Source organism: Schistosoma mansoni, assembly GCF_000237925.1.
Source record: "Schistosoma mansoni, WGS project CABG00000000 data, supercontig 0013, strain Puerto Rico, whole genome shotgun sequence".
Taxonomy (NCBI): domain Eukaryota; kingdom Metazoa; phylum Platyhelminthes; class Trematoda; order Strigeidida; family Schistosomatidae; genus Schistosoma; species Schistosoma mansoni.
In genome coordinates, this window is record NW_017386025.1 from 259,944 (window position 1) to 275,385 (window position 15,442).

General features: G+C 32.3%; 1 protein-coding gene across 1 annotated transcript; it reads right to left on the reverse strand.

Moving 5' to 3' along the window:
* Nucleotides 1-357: 357 nt before the first annotated feature.
* On the reverse strand, nt 358-14,266 carry Smp_136570 (hypothetical protein). Its single transcript, XM_018790817.1, has 9 exons — nt 13,953-14,266; nt 11,929-11,973; nt 10,568-10,734; nt 8,818-8,976; nt 7,819-8,152; nt 5,841-5,933; nt 4,081-4,253; nt 2,516-3,004; nt 358-1,150 (listed from the first exon to the last, which is right to left on the reverse strand). The coding sequence occupies exons 1-9, from the start codon at nt 14,172-14,174 to the stop codon at nt 631-633; spliced, it is 2,202 nt and encodes a 733-aa protein (XP_018645839.1). The 5' UTR covers nt 14,175-14,266; the 3' UTR covers nt 358-630.
* Between the last annotated feature and the right edge of the window lie 1,176 nt (nt 14,267-15,442).

The following is a 15,442-nucleotide window of genomic DNA, read 5'->3' on the forward strand; positions in this document are numbered from 1 at the left end:
ATATGAACCTCTCTAAAGAAGATTGATTGTGTAATATGTGAGAGAAAAAGACGAAGGTAGTCATAGATAACGAAGCAGAAGAAAACAAAGAGAAGATTGGAATAAGTATTATAACAATGACAAAGATATGTGGATAGATTGGAGATAATTGATAGAACAGTTTGTATACACACACGGAGACAAAGTGAGGAAAATGTACGTAGAAACTATGAAGACAATAGAAATACAACTAACGATAATTGATGTACTATAAAAACAAATAGCAACTAATCAACAGCCAGTCATTAAACAGTAATCAATATAAAAATGAGAATTACTCACATTAGATAACAATATTAATACATTAAAAAATGTAGAAACCGTTTGAATAGAGAAAAAGAAAAACAAGTGAGCAATCGAAACTGTTAATTACGACTAGACTATATATTTACAATAACTAATCATTCCAAAATGAATTAATCAGTGAAAGAAAAGAGAATTCACTCTGTATTAATCATGGATCGATTTGATTTAATCAGTCTTATTTCAGATTATTTTAACAATTAAGCTACTTGTACAGGGCCATTGTATTCTTAACGGAGTGTTAAGAGGGTAAATATTTGGGGATTTTATATGATTGTTTTGATATTATTATTGATATTGTGAAGATGATGGTAGCAGTGTGGTTGTTGTTGGTGGTGGTAAACGATGATTACCGTCATCGACTGAATTACGAACACGTCTGAAGTGAACAGGTGGCTTGCTATTCGTTCCATTATTGATATTTCTAAATTCTTGATTTATTGAAGGATGCATAGTTCCACTAGACGAAGGAGGATGAGAGGTAGTTGGTGCAGAATTGGGAGGTTCTTGAGATAATGTAGTAGTAGAAGTCGGTTTACTTGTAAATCGTTCAACGATATGTTTTGGATGTCTAGTCCATTTAATCATAGTCTCTGATGAACGATAAAGGAAGAAAAGTTTTGCCACTAACTGTTCCTCTAATAATAGTAAGTTATTTTCACGTACAAGATAAATTTCATGGCATAAATTCAAAATACGATCCACATGAGGTAATTCTTCAAGACGAATCACATAAGAAATATTACTGTACGCAGTACGTAGCAGCCGACTAGCTAAAAATATGTATGCAGCGTACATACCGATGATACTGTAAAATATAAAAAAGATAAATGAGAAAAAAAGAAACATTATTAGAATGAATATATTTGAACACAAAAAATCAGAACAAGCATCGTAGACGGTATTTTAAAAAAGACCAAACCAAGCAAAATAAACAGACGACCTGGCACATACATGATTCCTAATGAAATTCAGTGAAAATGGCGAATAGTGAGAGGTCTTACTGGAAGTTACCTTATTTTAATCTTAATTTACCGTGAACTGAACTCAATTAACACTTGTTTGAGCAAAGCTCCTGAACATTTTCGGCCCATCCTTTGATGAAAAAACCTCCCACATGTTAAAGGGTGAAAATGCAGTATTGAGGTTGTCAGGGTTACACACAATGAACGCATCAACAACTTCACTTATCTTGGACGTCTGGTCAGCCCTAATGGGTTGATGTCCGACGAAATCTCTATACGGATTCAAAAAGATCGTTTGGCTTTTACCAACTTACGTGATCTGTGGAGAAGGCGAAATATCTGTCTATCATTTAAGGAATGAGTATACTGAGCAGGAGTGCGTTCTGTTCTACTTTATGGCTGCGAAACGTAGCCATTAAGAGTAGAAGATACTCGTAAGTTACTAGTATTCGATAACATATTTCTTAGAAATATTGCTCGCATCTGCTGGGATCACTGGTAAGTAGTAGTGAGGTTAAACTCATGATATTAGGTAATGGTGGTAAATCAGTTGATGAGGTTCTGAATCTACATCGATTGAGATGGTTGGGTCAGGTATTACTCATGCCCAACCACAGATTGCCACGACGCGCAATGCTGACTGCTGTTGAAGACGGATAGAAAAAAGTTAATAAACAAATCTTTTATCATTTTTAACTCATTAACTAAATGCAAATAAGCAACCTTGGCTTCCAGAAACATTTTAAACGCGAGTTTCAGTGATACTAGCCTAGTAGTTCAAGATGGAGTAGGTAGAGTAAGGTTTGAATTCACAACTAAGTAGCTGAAGCTACATAAGTAAATAAACTAACTGGACATTTCAAAGTACATGATATTTGGCTGGATTTATTAGACAGGAAGTAATGAACATACGTTTCGCACCAGCTAATATTCGTCAGAAAGGCTATCTTCAAGAAATTTTGATTTCTCGTTTAGATTGATAGCTTCTCTTTGGAGTATGTGCTCATGATGTTGTCTGAAGCTTCACTATAAAACCACCCAGTTCACAGAAAACAACAACTCCAAAAATTAAATATGAAACCAAAGTAGTAATATTATATCCAATAATTCCAATGTGTTAATATACATTAAACTACAAAAAATAGTGAACACTTAAAAAAACTAATATACATGGTAATTTTATTAACAAACACATTGATTTAAATTACCCGTAGTTATTGAATACTTTACCAAATAAGCTATCGGATACACGTTCATTGAAAGTAAGAACTGACAATACATTCGCTTCAACAGCATTATTACTTAATGTTGGATGTCGAATTACTTCAAAACATGGATCAGATGATGGACTACTATTAATTTTCTCTTTTAATTCCCACCATGTTTGATGACTTATTAAATCTTGATGTATATGAAAACTAACATTTACATAAGTTTGTGGATCACCAAGAAAAGCATAAGCACCACGAAGTTTATCTTTTTTAAGTAAAACATATCTTGGCAATACAGAATTCAATGTAACAGAATCAATTTGAGATTGATATGATCTTGTTAACATACTATTACTATTATTATTATTATTCATTATAGATGTCCTATATAAAGAATTTCTATTAGAATCAGATATAGGAAAGGTGAAATTTGTAGAATTCAAAACCATAAGTAATTGTAATTTTTCTGATGGTGATAGTTTACGACTAAATATATCTTCAACTGACGTATGACTGGATTGAATTTCTTTTGTTGATCTACAAACAATAATAATAATAATAGTAATGTTAAAAGTAAATAAACCAACAATAAATTAAAAAAAATAATTATTAAATAAATAAACAATGGAATTTATAACTATCTATGAAAATTTCACGTATTGAAATGAGTTATATTAAGTAATTCACACATTTCAATTGATATACACGAGAACCGATTAAAGCTAGACCACCATGGAAAACCTGAAAGCACTGGACGGCCGTTTCGTCCTATTATGGGACTAGTAGGTTCTGGGTTCGAAACTCGCGAGGCGGGATCGTGGATGCGCACCGATGAGGAGACCCATAATGAAACGAAACGGCCAGCCAGTGCTTTCAGGTTTTCCATGGTGATCTAGCTTCAATTGACTCATGATTTCAACTATGAAAATACTGAAATCTCCACAAAACCCCTTCTGATACACGAGAATATCATAAGTTACAATGGAAAACATAAAGATGATACAATATGAAATCACTTGTACAAATGAGAGACATAATTTCTCTTATGTTTATACAATTCTTTTTGACCCCATTATTATTTAAATTAATCAATTTATTTGTTACTTTTGAAGTATAACTTCTATATTTGGTTTTCCTTACCATTAATATATGTATTGCCACTTCTTGACTTCAACTTTATTCTTATTCTTCTTGTTGTGTTGCTGTGAAGCAAGTAACAACTTTATGTTGGGACCCACAAGCCTTATAACTAATTGATTATCACATTCATCAGGAGAATAAACACTAAAGCATGTACCGTATCATTCGGTGTACCCGTATTGTATCGAGTTTCTATCTGTTATGTGATTTGAAACAATCGATAAGAGGGTCTATACCTACGTTTCCAGCTGATTTGTCACCAAGCCGTACATGTAGTCTTGTCAAGATTGATGCTCCTTGTGGGATTCGAGCCTGCATCACCCAGTGATACAGTCTGAGAAGTAGCTACTGGTCTCCTGTGAGACTATACATACATAAAAAAAACAACCAGACAATAGAAAAAATAGAAAAAGTAATAGTACCTGCGACATTTCATATGAAAATGTAGAAGTAAATCTGATTCAGGAGAACGTAATTTCATTAATAATGCTTGATATGACGGTGGTGTGATAGCCCAGATATTACCAGAAAAACCATCGATTGTCACATAGCGTAGATCATTCCATTCGAAATTATGTAGAAACCCAAATGTTTGCTAGAAAAAATATCGAGAAGTAAGGAACATTCTAATATTTCATCATAACACAAACATTTAATAGATACCGACGAAGTCTAGCAAGGAAGAATGGGTTTGTAAATCCGATTTTCAGATGTACAATTTCTACGACATGATTAGTGATAGTATGCAGTTAAACAAGCACGGATTTTTGTGATATGGATTTTGAAGGTAAAATCTACTAGCTGAAAGCCAAGTCCTTTGGATCTACTAAGGTCCTAATCTAATTTGTAAATAATGTACAATATGATAATGATACCAATACTGTTATATCGTGGCAAAGACATAAGTACGGGTAACTCCTAGGAACTATTAATGGACGATTATTCTACGTATATTCCTATTGTATAACTATTCAGTAACTAGATTATCTATCTCTATATTCATCTTATTATAAGCTTCATTTTGACCTATTGATTATTATTATATGATTTACTGTTCCTATGTTATGCTCAGTTTCTTGATTATTGTCTCCCACGCTTACAGCCTCATTTGGCTTGGTTTTGTACAAATATTATTTTCTATTTTATGGTGTGATGTGGTCTGCCTGTCTGGCATATAAACAGAGTATGCTTGAAATAAACGATTCATATTGCCGGGGCTGCTATTGGTGTTTTGGACTCAAGTGGACGGGCTAGGCGGATTAGGGACCAATAAGGACGCTAGATTACTCATACTAATCGAACGTCATTGTCACAGTGTGAAGGTCGTAGAAGTCGTATTCTATTGGCGGATAATTCACGCAAGTTACGTCCTTGTTTCATTCGTAAGGTTATAACAAATTAGCAACGACCTTGATAAAGACATAATAATTGGCGACGGCTAGGTCAAGTCATAACAATTTGGCGACAGGGATTTTGGTACACAAGAAAAATACAACAACTCATAACAAATACGATAAAGCAACAAAACAAGATTCGTGATGAAACATTGAGATAAACCAATTGATTAAGGATTAAATTCAATTTAGTTCGTCGTTTCTTTAAAGATCAACAGATACAAATCAATGTGTTTGAAAAATGAGTGCGTATGGATATATAAATATGGTAAACTCAAATGTTTTAGAATAGGAAGTCTATAAATCATTACTAGGAACTGGAAACAGTCATTTATAACAAATGTCGTCGGTCTGCGCGACTATCATAACCAATGGTTAATAAGAGAGAATTTGGGTGACAAGGCTCAAAATTGTTCGCAATGGAGCAGGTGTACTCACGCGTTGTCCTAGATACTGAATTCCTAAATCTCATCATACTATATTTTACTTCCCTCTAATAACTCACCACAACATAACATTAAATAGGTCATATCCGAAGCTTAAACAGTGTATTTATATATTCAATCATTAAGACAAGGAAATTGATGAGAACTAAATTTATACGAATAACGTGTAGACTAAATGAGTACTTGAATGATTAGTTATCAATCACACATAAACAAATTACTGACCAAATTTATTTAATCAATGAATATGGTAAGGTTACTAGTTAAGTGATTAAGTCATTTCAATGAACTTGATAAGATTGAACCTAAACTATCTTTTTTACATCAAACAAAACCTTTTACCTTATCTTTTTCGTGACAACGAATAAAATTGTTTAATTCAGATGAATTTACAGTGAATATATTCCCTTCGCGTGAAGTAAACTCGAATGTAGGCTGTTGAATCAAAGAAGAATAAAGTAAATAAATTTTGATCAGACAAGAAAAAGTGAATTGAAACAATAAATAATAATCCCTTAAATGTTCTTTCTAGTTTAGACTACTGTAAATAAACTTCAACTAATGAATTCTTAAACATAAAAAAATGAGATTATAGGATACACATTGACTTAAGATTTATTACTCATACAGGTAAGATTGTCGGAGAACTGGTGAGATAGCTTTGTGTGAAAACTTGTAAAAACAGATTACTTAAAAACTCAAATTTCTGAATGAATAACAATTATGAACGTCCTTATTGTAGGAATTCACGTTAAAGGTTCAGTGGCTTTTTAAATTAAATACATGTCTTAATTTAGACATCTGAAACAAATAAGAATTATTCACTTTAAAGATGGTGAAAACTGAAAACTAAAGTGAAATGTTCTGATATTGTTACGAGCAATCTTACTATAATTACTAGGATATGGTGAAACCATGAAATCCAATTACAAAGAACGAAAAATACATTAGTCGACGAGACTGTGAAAGCCTGTGTGGTGAGAAGCAGTTTACATGTGAAGTATTTATAATCATTTACTTTGATAGTTATTGCTTAATATACAGAATGAGAATAGGTTATGATGGAAATTCGATATGACTAAATAGTATCAAATCACATACACAACATTAAACGTTATATAAAAGTTATATAATTCATGTTAATTTTCGCCCACTAGTTTATGCATGCGTTATTAAGTTGATTGACCACATAGCAGTTTGTTAAGAAACTCTATAAATAATTGATAAATACTTGACCAAGTTAAAAGGATAGATAGTAATCAAGTAGTACACCACATAGTTGATGATTAAGTCATTTCACTATGAGACAGAGAGAGAGAGAAACTGTTGGAATAAATAATATATAACAAAATATATTAAATGTTACAATAAAGATTGGTATGTAGGTCAACTAAAATATCATAACATGAAACTACGATAATCAAAAATTTACAAAAATATTAATCAATATTTACACTACCAATTATTGAGATATACATGTAAGAAATTTAACAAAAGTCAACAGAGAAATGTTTTATAATAAAAACCTTTTTTTGTTAAAAATTTATTTATTTTGGAAAGAATTCTTGAATGTTCAGTGACAAATAATCTGATGCGCTGAATGGAAAATAATGATGTGTAACAAGCTCATTTATGAAACGAAACCTCAACTCTGTATAGGTTTCGAGGAAAATGGACTAATTTTTTAGTTGCGTCAATTTCGCATTGACTGAAGTTGAGGTACAATTGAAAGACAGAAAAAATTAGACAACTGTTTCGTTCTAGTATGGGACCCTTTTGTACTAAGCACTTATAATCCCAGGACGGATTGAACCCAAGACATTATTAATCTCATTTCAGATGATTTCATGTTGGGAAATATCCTACGCAAATGAGTTTCATCTATTTTATTTTGGCTTTTATCACGCTTTATAGTTTTAATAAGAATTTCGTCTAATTTCTCTTAGATGACTTCAACGTTTTAACAATTAGGAAGAAAAGAAACATTTATCTTAATTAGCTGATATCATTCATATAAAGTTAGTAATTTCACACCTCTTCCGGAAATTTTTTATGAAGACGCTAAATAAAGTTGATTGTCACCATTGTTACTTCATTAGTGTCCTCATGAAACTAAGCTTATATATGCATATAATGATAAGTTTTTTAATGTTACTCCCTCTCTTTCAATTATCTCTCTATCCAAATCTTTAGTCGCCTAAACGAACCCAATATTCCATGGTAAGAACAACAAGGCTAAGTGTAGATTCTGATTTACTGCATTGTAGGTTTTATCACATATAAACAAACTCCTAACAGAAATGAAACAATAACAACATACCGGAAAGCCCCCAAATGAAAAGCTGAAAGTACACAATACTGGCGGATTCACATCGAATGTAGCACCAATGAATGAAGTCAATGCCATTGGACCCCAGAAACAAATGAAAAAGAATAATAGTAATAAACCACCAGTCAATGCTTTTTTACTGGTATCACGATTCTGTCCTCTTGGTGTAGGATAAGCTAATTCTGAACGTCGCCAACATTTAAGAATGAATATCTTCGAATAAACGTCTTCTAATTCCATCCAATGATATAAAGATAAAGCACTACTAGTCCACATCCAATCCATTACATTTCGCAGTTCATACAAAAATGGAACCAGTAGGTACCTGGGAAAAAAGAAAGTAAGTATGATAAATAGCCTTCATAACACAAAATAGATGAGTAAATTGAACAATATCTTCAGTAAAATCGAGGTCAGCATATGGATGAGAAAGTTACTGATGAAATAAAGTGATTCAAGAGTCTTATATCATTGAATACTTAGGATATATAGTAACTACTTCCTTATTTACACTGTTTAATATTACACCTGATATGATCTGATGAAATAAGCAGACGTATAAAAGTCACAAGTAGATATATAGTTTGAGGATTGACGAAATTAAAATTGATTTATTGATTCATATGTTAGAACCTCGCTATGCTTACTTTGGTTTAGGCATCCGAGTAGTTTCAATAGCCTCCAACCTATATTCGATTACTGATTTTGATTGGAACTATAAACAACTGGATACTAACTTAATAATCTTAAGGTCAAGTATTCACAGTGAGACCTAAAACCTCTTGGTTCGATCTCTGGTGAAGTTGTGGATGTGCGCTGTCAAAGAGTTTCATATTAGGATAAAATAACCGTTTAGTACTTCCTGGTTTTTATTAGTTCTCTAACTCAACCTAGTTTGTAATGAGAAACCTTGATTAAATCCTGAGAAGATGGAAGCGATGTTACTCAATGATCAAGAAATAAATGAAAATAAATAAAAAATCAACTTACCCTTTGAACAAAACTAAATTGATGTAATTGTAGTTTTTAGTTAAAAAGTTTCCTAATATACGACGAGGATAACCACTACGAATTTGATAGGCCGATAGAGAAAAATATACACATTTAATCAAGTATAACAACTGAGGTGCCAGACCAGAAGTAAATGGGCTAAATGGAATTAAATGTTAAGAATGTATTCATAAATACTAGTTGCTAGGCTAAAAATACTTCAAAAATGCATTTAAATAAGTTAAGAGAAAATTATTAAATCATGAAATGTAGCCAAAATATGAATTGATTGTATCAAAATAAGAAACGGTTATTAAATGTTTGTTGGTTATCAGAAGTTCTCCACATTACGTTAATTTTCAAGGAGCGCAGTGACGAAGTTTGTCAGTAAAAGACGTACTAAAGAAGAATATGAATTTTGCAAAAGCTCTCTACTTGAATATTATTTTCCCAGTCACGACTTATACGAAACTTTTGTTCAAACTGATAAAATACAGGTGTTTGTCAGGATTGCCAACTTTCTTCATTGTTATTAAACCTCGTCATAGAAATCTTTTAGAGATAACGCCTTCATTATATTACCTTTCATGAATCCATTTCTTACAAAGAGATAAACTTATTGACTTGAAATACGCAGATGATATGATTCTGTTTGGTGAAAGTGTTGACAAAGTACAGTGTCATCTGACCACAAATTGTTGCTTTAAGAATTGCTTGGGTCAACGCCAAAAACAATTGACAGGAAGTTAATTAATTGAGCACGTCGATCATTTCAAGTCCTAGTGGTCTGGTTTATGACTAAATCTCAATACGGATTCAGAAAGCTTGGTTGGCTTTTGTCAACTTGCGACACGCGTTCCGTAAGTAAGATCTCCCGAATAAAGGACGAGTATACTTCATAGTAGTTGGTTTTTTCCTACTTTATACTTCTGAGATGGGGCCTTTGGAAATAGAGGATATACACAAGCTACCAGAATTCTACCATGGAAGCCTTAGAAAATTGACGTCTGTTGAGATTACAAAGTGACGTAGAGAACCAGGTAAAGACGACATATAGGTTGATGAGACAGGAAATTTTCAGAAAATGAGGCAGTTGGGATAACAAATATCACTGATATTACTACTAAGGTTTTAATTTCCATAATCGCATCTTCCTGTGACTAAATAGTGTCAAAATCTAGAAGTACCTACATATATCCCAAGTTTTACGTTACCTTTATCTAACTCATAGATCATAAATATTTTCAATCAATACTTAAGATTTTCCTTTTCACTTCCTACTGAATACCTGACAATCAAAATGTCCATTGCACTGTTACTTAATTGTTGAAATTCCATAAAAAAGAAAGATTTGAACAAATTGTTTGCAAAATATGCTAATTTATCATAACGAATTAAGTAATACTGTGGCAAAGTGAATCTAGTATCTAATTAGGTCAAAAATAATGTTTCACCAACAACATTTGGCATACATAACCAAATTAGTGAATATCACAGATTTTAAACAAACTCATTGCTTAAAGTTAAACTTTTTTATTTGTACATTTGTTTATATAATATTGTTATGTACATTACAACTAGACGTTTTAATTTGTGAAGACTTTGTTACTGTTGTGAATAACATTTATCAGCATCTTTGTAGGTATGTTCATTTATAAGTATATAATATCACATCTACCTCTTACAAACTACACACATGAAAATATTTATTATTATTATTATTATTATTATTATCACAGTAACAACTTACGATCTTGTAATATGAGGTAAAATAAAAAATAACCATCCATGAATTAGTACAACATGAATAATTTGAAAAATGAATTTTCCAAGAACTTGTTTCTGTAAGAATAAACCACGATCAGTTATAATGAAGATGAATTGTACAAGAAGCATTGATATAAATGGTAGAGGAACCTGTCAAGACAAAAAAAAGTACATAAATCTTAAAAAAAAGAAACAATTTAGTGGATTACTACTAGAAATGATATGAAAATACTCTGTTAAACATGATGAACACATCTACCTATGAATCTGTCTAAATATTAGCAATATTTTGGTGTACATGTGAAAATATCTGAATCTTAGTTCAAAGTAATGAAAATCAACTGATCTATAGATCCGAATTACTTCCATATTCCAATAGTATACCATACAAAAAAACTGTAGTAGCCGCAAAAGTGTAGAATGAAAAGATATCATAGTCAATGGTATTGCCACACGATATGACAGTGCGGAGAAACGAGACCATCAAGAGAAATACCAAAGTAGTCGAAGTAATAGGAGTATCAGTGGTAGTAGAAATAATTAGGCAAAGAATACCATCCTGCATGAAGTCGTGATGATCATCTGTTTCTTCGACTTGTTTCACAAAACATATGGACTTATGCCACAACTACGTTGTTGTGTAATGTATATTCCCAACCATATGTGTAACTCAGAAATCTTATAATTTGGTACGATATAATTTAGAGAGTAGTGTGAAGGTATCAAACCAAAATTCCAAGTTAATACTTTTATTGCATAAATTAATGGATGGTTGTATTTCTATATTAGCCTATTTCTAAGCTATCGTATGGCGTATATATTGACGCCATAACTATTAATGTGCAAGATTTATTGTTGATTAATTATTTCTATATTACTATGAATTTCTATAACTTATTATTAAAATATATACACATCTTAGTTTTTTTATTTGCATCACTGTATAGTCAGGGCCTTTAAGTATACTACCGTATGAGTTTTGAGTCATGATTGAGTATAGTGGAGTAGAGAATTGATCTGCTTTCTCTCTTCATCTTCTGAGTAGGTACTAGGTTAGAAGGAGCTTGAAGTCCAGTAGGTATTAAGGTCTCAGTTGTTGTATACTCGTCGATGAGTTGTTTGGTAAATAAGTCACTGGTTTTTACGCGGAATATAGGCGAACTAATCGATAACCGAATTAGGGATAGCAGATACATAGTCTACTGTAATTGCAAGCTGATCATAAAGACCACAATACAACTTAAGTATGCTTCCCATTTTCATGTTGTATAGGAGTAATAACTTATTAATATTGAAAATGGAATAATTTTTTTAAATAGCAACATAAGTTGAATGAAAACTCACCCTATTTGACTTTAGGAATTCAAATGCATTATCACCCATCCCAGTCTATAAATAATTAAATTTTTTTAAAAAAAAAGACAAATCATTAAAGATAAAGAAGTGTGCAATATAGGACAAAGAATGAATAAATTAATTAAAGCTAAATGGTATATAATAGATTAAAAATTACATGAAATTCTAGCAGCGATACTTTTTTTTCAATAAAACAGATAAACCAACTGTTATATCCTAGTGATAATGAAAGTACGGGTAACTTCCGGGACTATTATTCTATATATATTCTTATTGCTTAACTATTGAGTAATTAGATTGTGTATATCTATATTCATCTTATTATAAGCTTCATTTCGACCTATCGATTATTATTATACCAATTACTGTCCCTAAATTATATTCAGTTTATTGATTATTGTTTCCCACGTTCACAGTAACATTTAACTTGATCTTGTACAAATATTATTTTCTATCTAATGGTGTGATGAGGTCTGTCTGTCTGATATATAAACCAAGTATACTTGAAATAAATGATTCACATAGATTCGTATAGCAGAGGCTGCAAATAGTGTTCTGGACTCAATTGGAAGGGTTAGGCGGACAAGGGACCAATAAGGACGCTAGACTACTCATACTGGTCGAATATCATTGATTTGTCACAGTGTTAAGATTAGAAAAGTCGTATTTCGATTAGTGGGTAATTCACGTGATAAAAGCTGGACACAAAATCAATAACGAATTAGCATACGTCCTTTTATTTTTTTATAAAGTCATAACACCAACTTAAATAGAATGGAAGATATTATAGCAGAAAACTGTAGGTTGAAGCCTTGATATGCAACAGAATATTTATTTCATGATACTTTCTATTCGAAAAAAAAACTTCAAGCTGGATACGTATGCAGTAAAATCTCTAATAAAGAAACAACATCAAGTTAATTATGAAAATTCATACTATGATTGACGTAATATACATATGCTTTAGATCCATTTAAAAATTAGGAAGATATTAAAGTTGTATAAACACTGAATTTATTCAGTGACAGATTTGTGTTACATATGAGAGAAACGACATATACACAACCTTTATGCTATAGAATACATCTCAAAATTTTTAATGATGAAGGCAGAGAACCCGAATGATGAGAAACCGAGAAAAAAGGGACACTCATTATTCTACAAACAATATGACTAGATAAATAAATAAACTAGACTCCACAGTTAACATCAAACATTAAAATTTAGAAGTTTAAATAAAGTCAGTCAGCTAGAACGTAGGACCAGGCACATATATGCATCTGTCCAAGTTGCCATATCTCATTAGCACAACAAGATCAACACTAAATTCGTAGGAGTAGTTAATTTAGTGATGGTAATATATAAGAGAAAAATTGTATATAAGGATATAGTCGAGGAAGAAAGACATATCAAGCAATTTTAATCTCACGGCTTAAGGGAAGATAAAGAGTGTATACATCATTGTGATCGATTCTGAGTCTCTAACCAATACTTACGATAGTCACACGGACCCCAACCAAGAAGTCTGCACCTACTAACATGGCTCAGAATAGAAGTTAGTGACTTCAAGCACTGATGCCATGTTTTGGTTTGGCCGCCACTAACTCTCTTCCAACCATCACCAATACTGGTCAGCATAGCACGTCGTGGTAATCAGTGTTCAGGCATACGTAACACGTGGCCTAACCATCTCAGTCGATGAAGATTCATGACCTCATCAACTGATTTACCATCATTCCCTAATACCCTGTGTCTAACCTCACTATTGCTTAATCGGTGATCCCAGCAGATGCGAGCAATATTTCTAAGGCATCTGTGGTCAAATACTAGTAACTTACGAGTATCCTTAACGCTAAAAGACCACGTTTCGCATACTTAAAGTAGAACAGAGTGAACCGCTGCGCAGTATACTCGTTTCTTAATTGATAGACGGAAGTTCAAATAAAATAAGAAAAGGAATGACAACTAGTGATATATAGAGAGAAAAACTTATAGACACAAAATAAACTCACACTTGGTCCAAATGATACATAACCAAATATCATAATCCAAAAAGCGATGAATTCACAAAGAAACATGTAAATATAAACATCGACCTTTTTATTATATCTTGGGTCAGTCATTTTCAGATAGAATCGTTTAAGTTTTACCAGTGGATTCCAAGTCTTACCACCTCCACCTCCACTAGCAGTAGATGGATAGTGTGAAGTTTGAGGATATAGTTGGACAAACATATTACATCCACCAGTAAATAGTCCATCATCTTTCCCAAGATCTGTTTTTGATTTATTCAGACAAACACCAGATGATGCTAATTGTCGTGAACTGTAAAGAAAACATTTTTCAAGAAATATTGTCACTTCAAGTAAATGTAATTGTTGAGGGAGAAATTAATGCCTAAGAAAAGTGAATGACAGTAAACTGAAAGATTATTTAGGCAGTTATTTAATGTGTTATGTAATACGTTTACCGTATAATTAATTTACAAAACATACGGAGCAATCAGAACAGCGTTTAGTCGGATTCGACACTTAATGATATAACGGAATGGTTAGACTAGTGGCCAAGAGCTAGAATATATTCTTTTTACAATTTGATTACCCGTTCCATAACAAACCATTAGCCTATCAGAGTAGAAGGTATGCAAAGGTTTCTAACAATATGTATCTTCAAAGCATTGTTCGCATATGTTGGGACAACAGAGTGAGTAATATGAAGTTAGGCGTAGACTACTAGACAAATACGGTAAATCAGTTATCAAGATTGTAAATATTAACAGACTCCTAAATGACAACCTACATCAATGTGAGATGTTTGCTGGTGTAGGAGTAGCTTGGAAGAAAGGTAGGGGGACAAAGCAAGACGTAGCATTAGTTCAAGGAGTCACTGGCTGTTAGTCTAAGTCATATTGTTAGGTGAAAACTACCCGGTCGGGGTCCAAGTGATAACCGATATCAGTGATCGGAAAGTTTAAATGACATAGTTTGGAACCAACTGCAATCGCAACACGAATTCACTCTAAATCTTTGACTCCAGTACTTCATATATGTAGCTTCATTCGGTTATCTCGAACTATATTATTAATCCTTAGTCTTTCGCATCATAATTGCCACTACAATTATTTTGTCAGCTTTTCTATGCACCTTGTCAATTTCATCTCTTTATGCTAATTTGTATGGCAGCTTGAGCTCCACGTATATTATGACTAACTGAATCGTTAGTCTACCACAAAAAAACTACAATTTTATTTTGCCATTTACGATGACATGCTGAACTAAACTACATTATCAACCCATAAGTTAAATTTTACCCTTTACAGAAAAAATAGAAATATATAAATGCTCACCTTGTTCCCTGCTTTGAACAAGATAACTGCTAATAAGTAGTAATGGTAAAAAGAAAACAGAATAGATTAATTGTGCAAGAAAAAAAAAGAGAAACTAGACTAATTAAGTAGAGCATATGTAATCACATAGACAACATATTACCAAATCAGAACTGG

Bases quoted from the DNA above. Each gene is read 5' to 3' on its own strand.
- Smp_136570 (XM_018790817.1), bottom strand. From the start codon at position 14,174: ATGTTTGTCCAACTATATCCTCAAACTTCACACTATCCATCTACTGCT. The intron at 5,934-7,818 runs GTATGTTGTTAT...TTGATTCAACAG, and splicing joins TTTCATTTGGGGGCTTTCCG to CCTACATTCGAGTTTACTTC. The intron at 1,151-2,515 runs GTAATTTAAATC...TATATTTTACAG, and splicing joins AAAGTATTCAATAACTACGG to TATCATCGGTATGTACGCTG.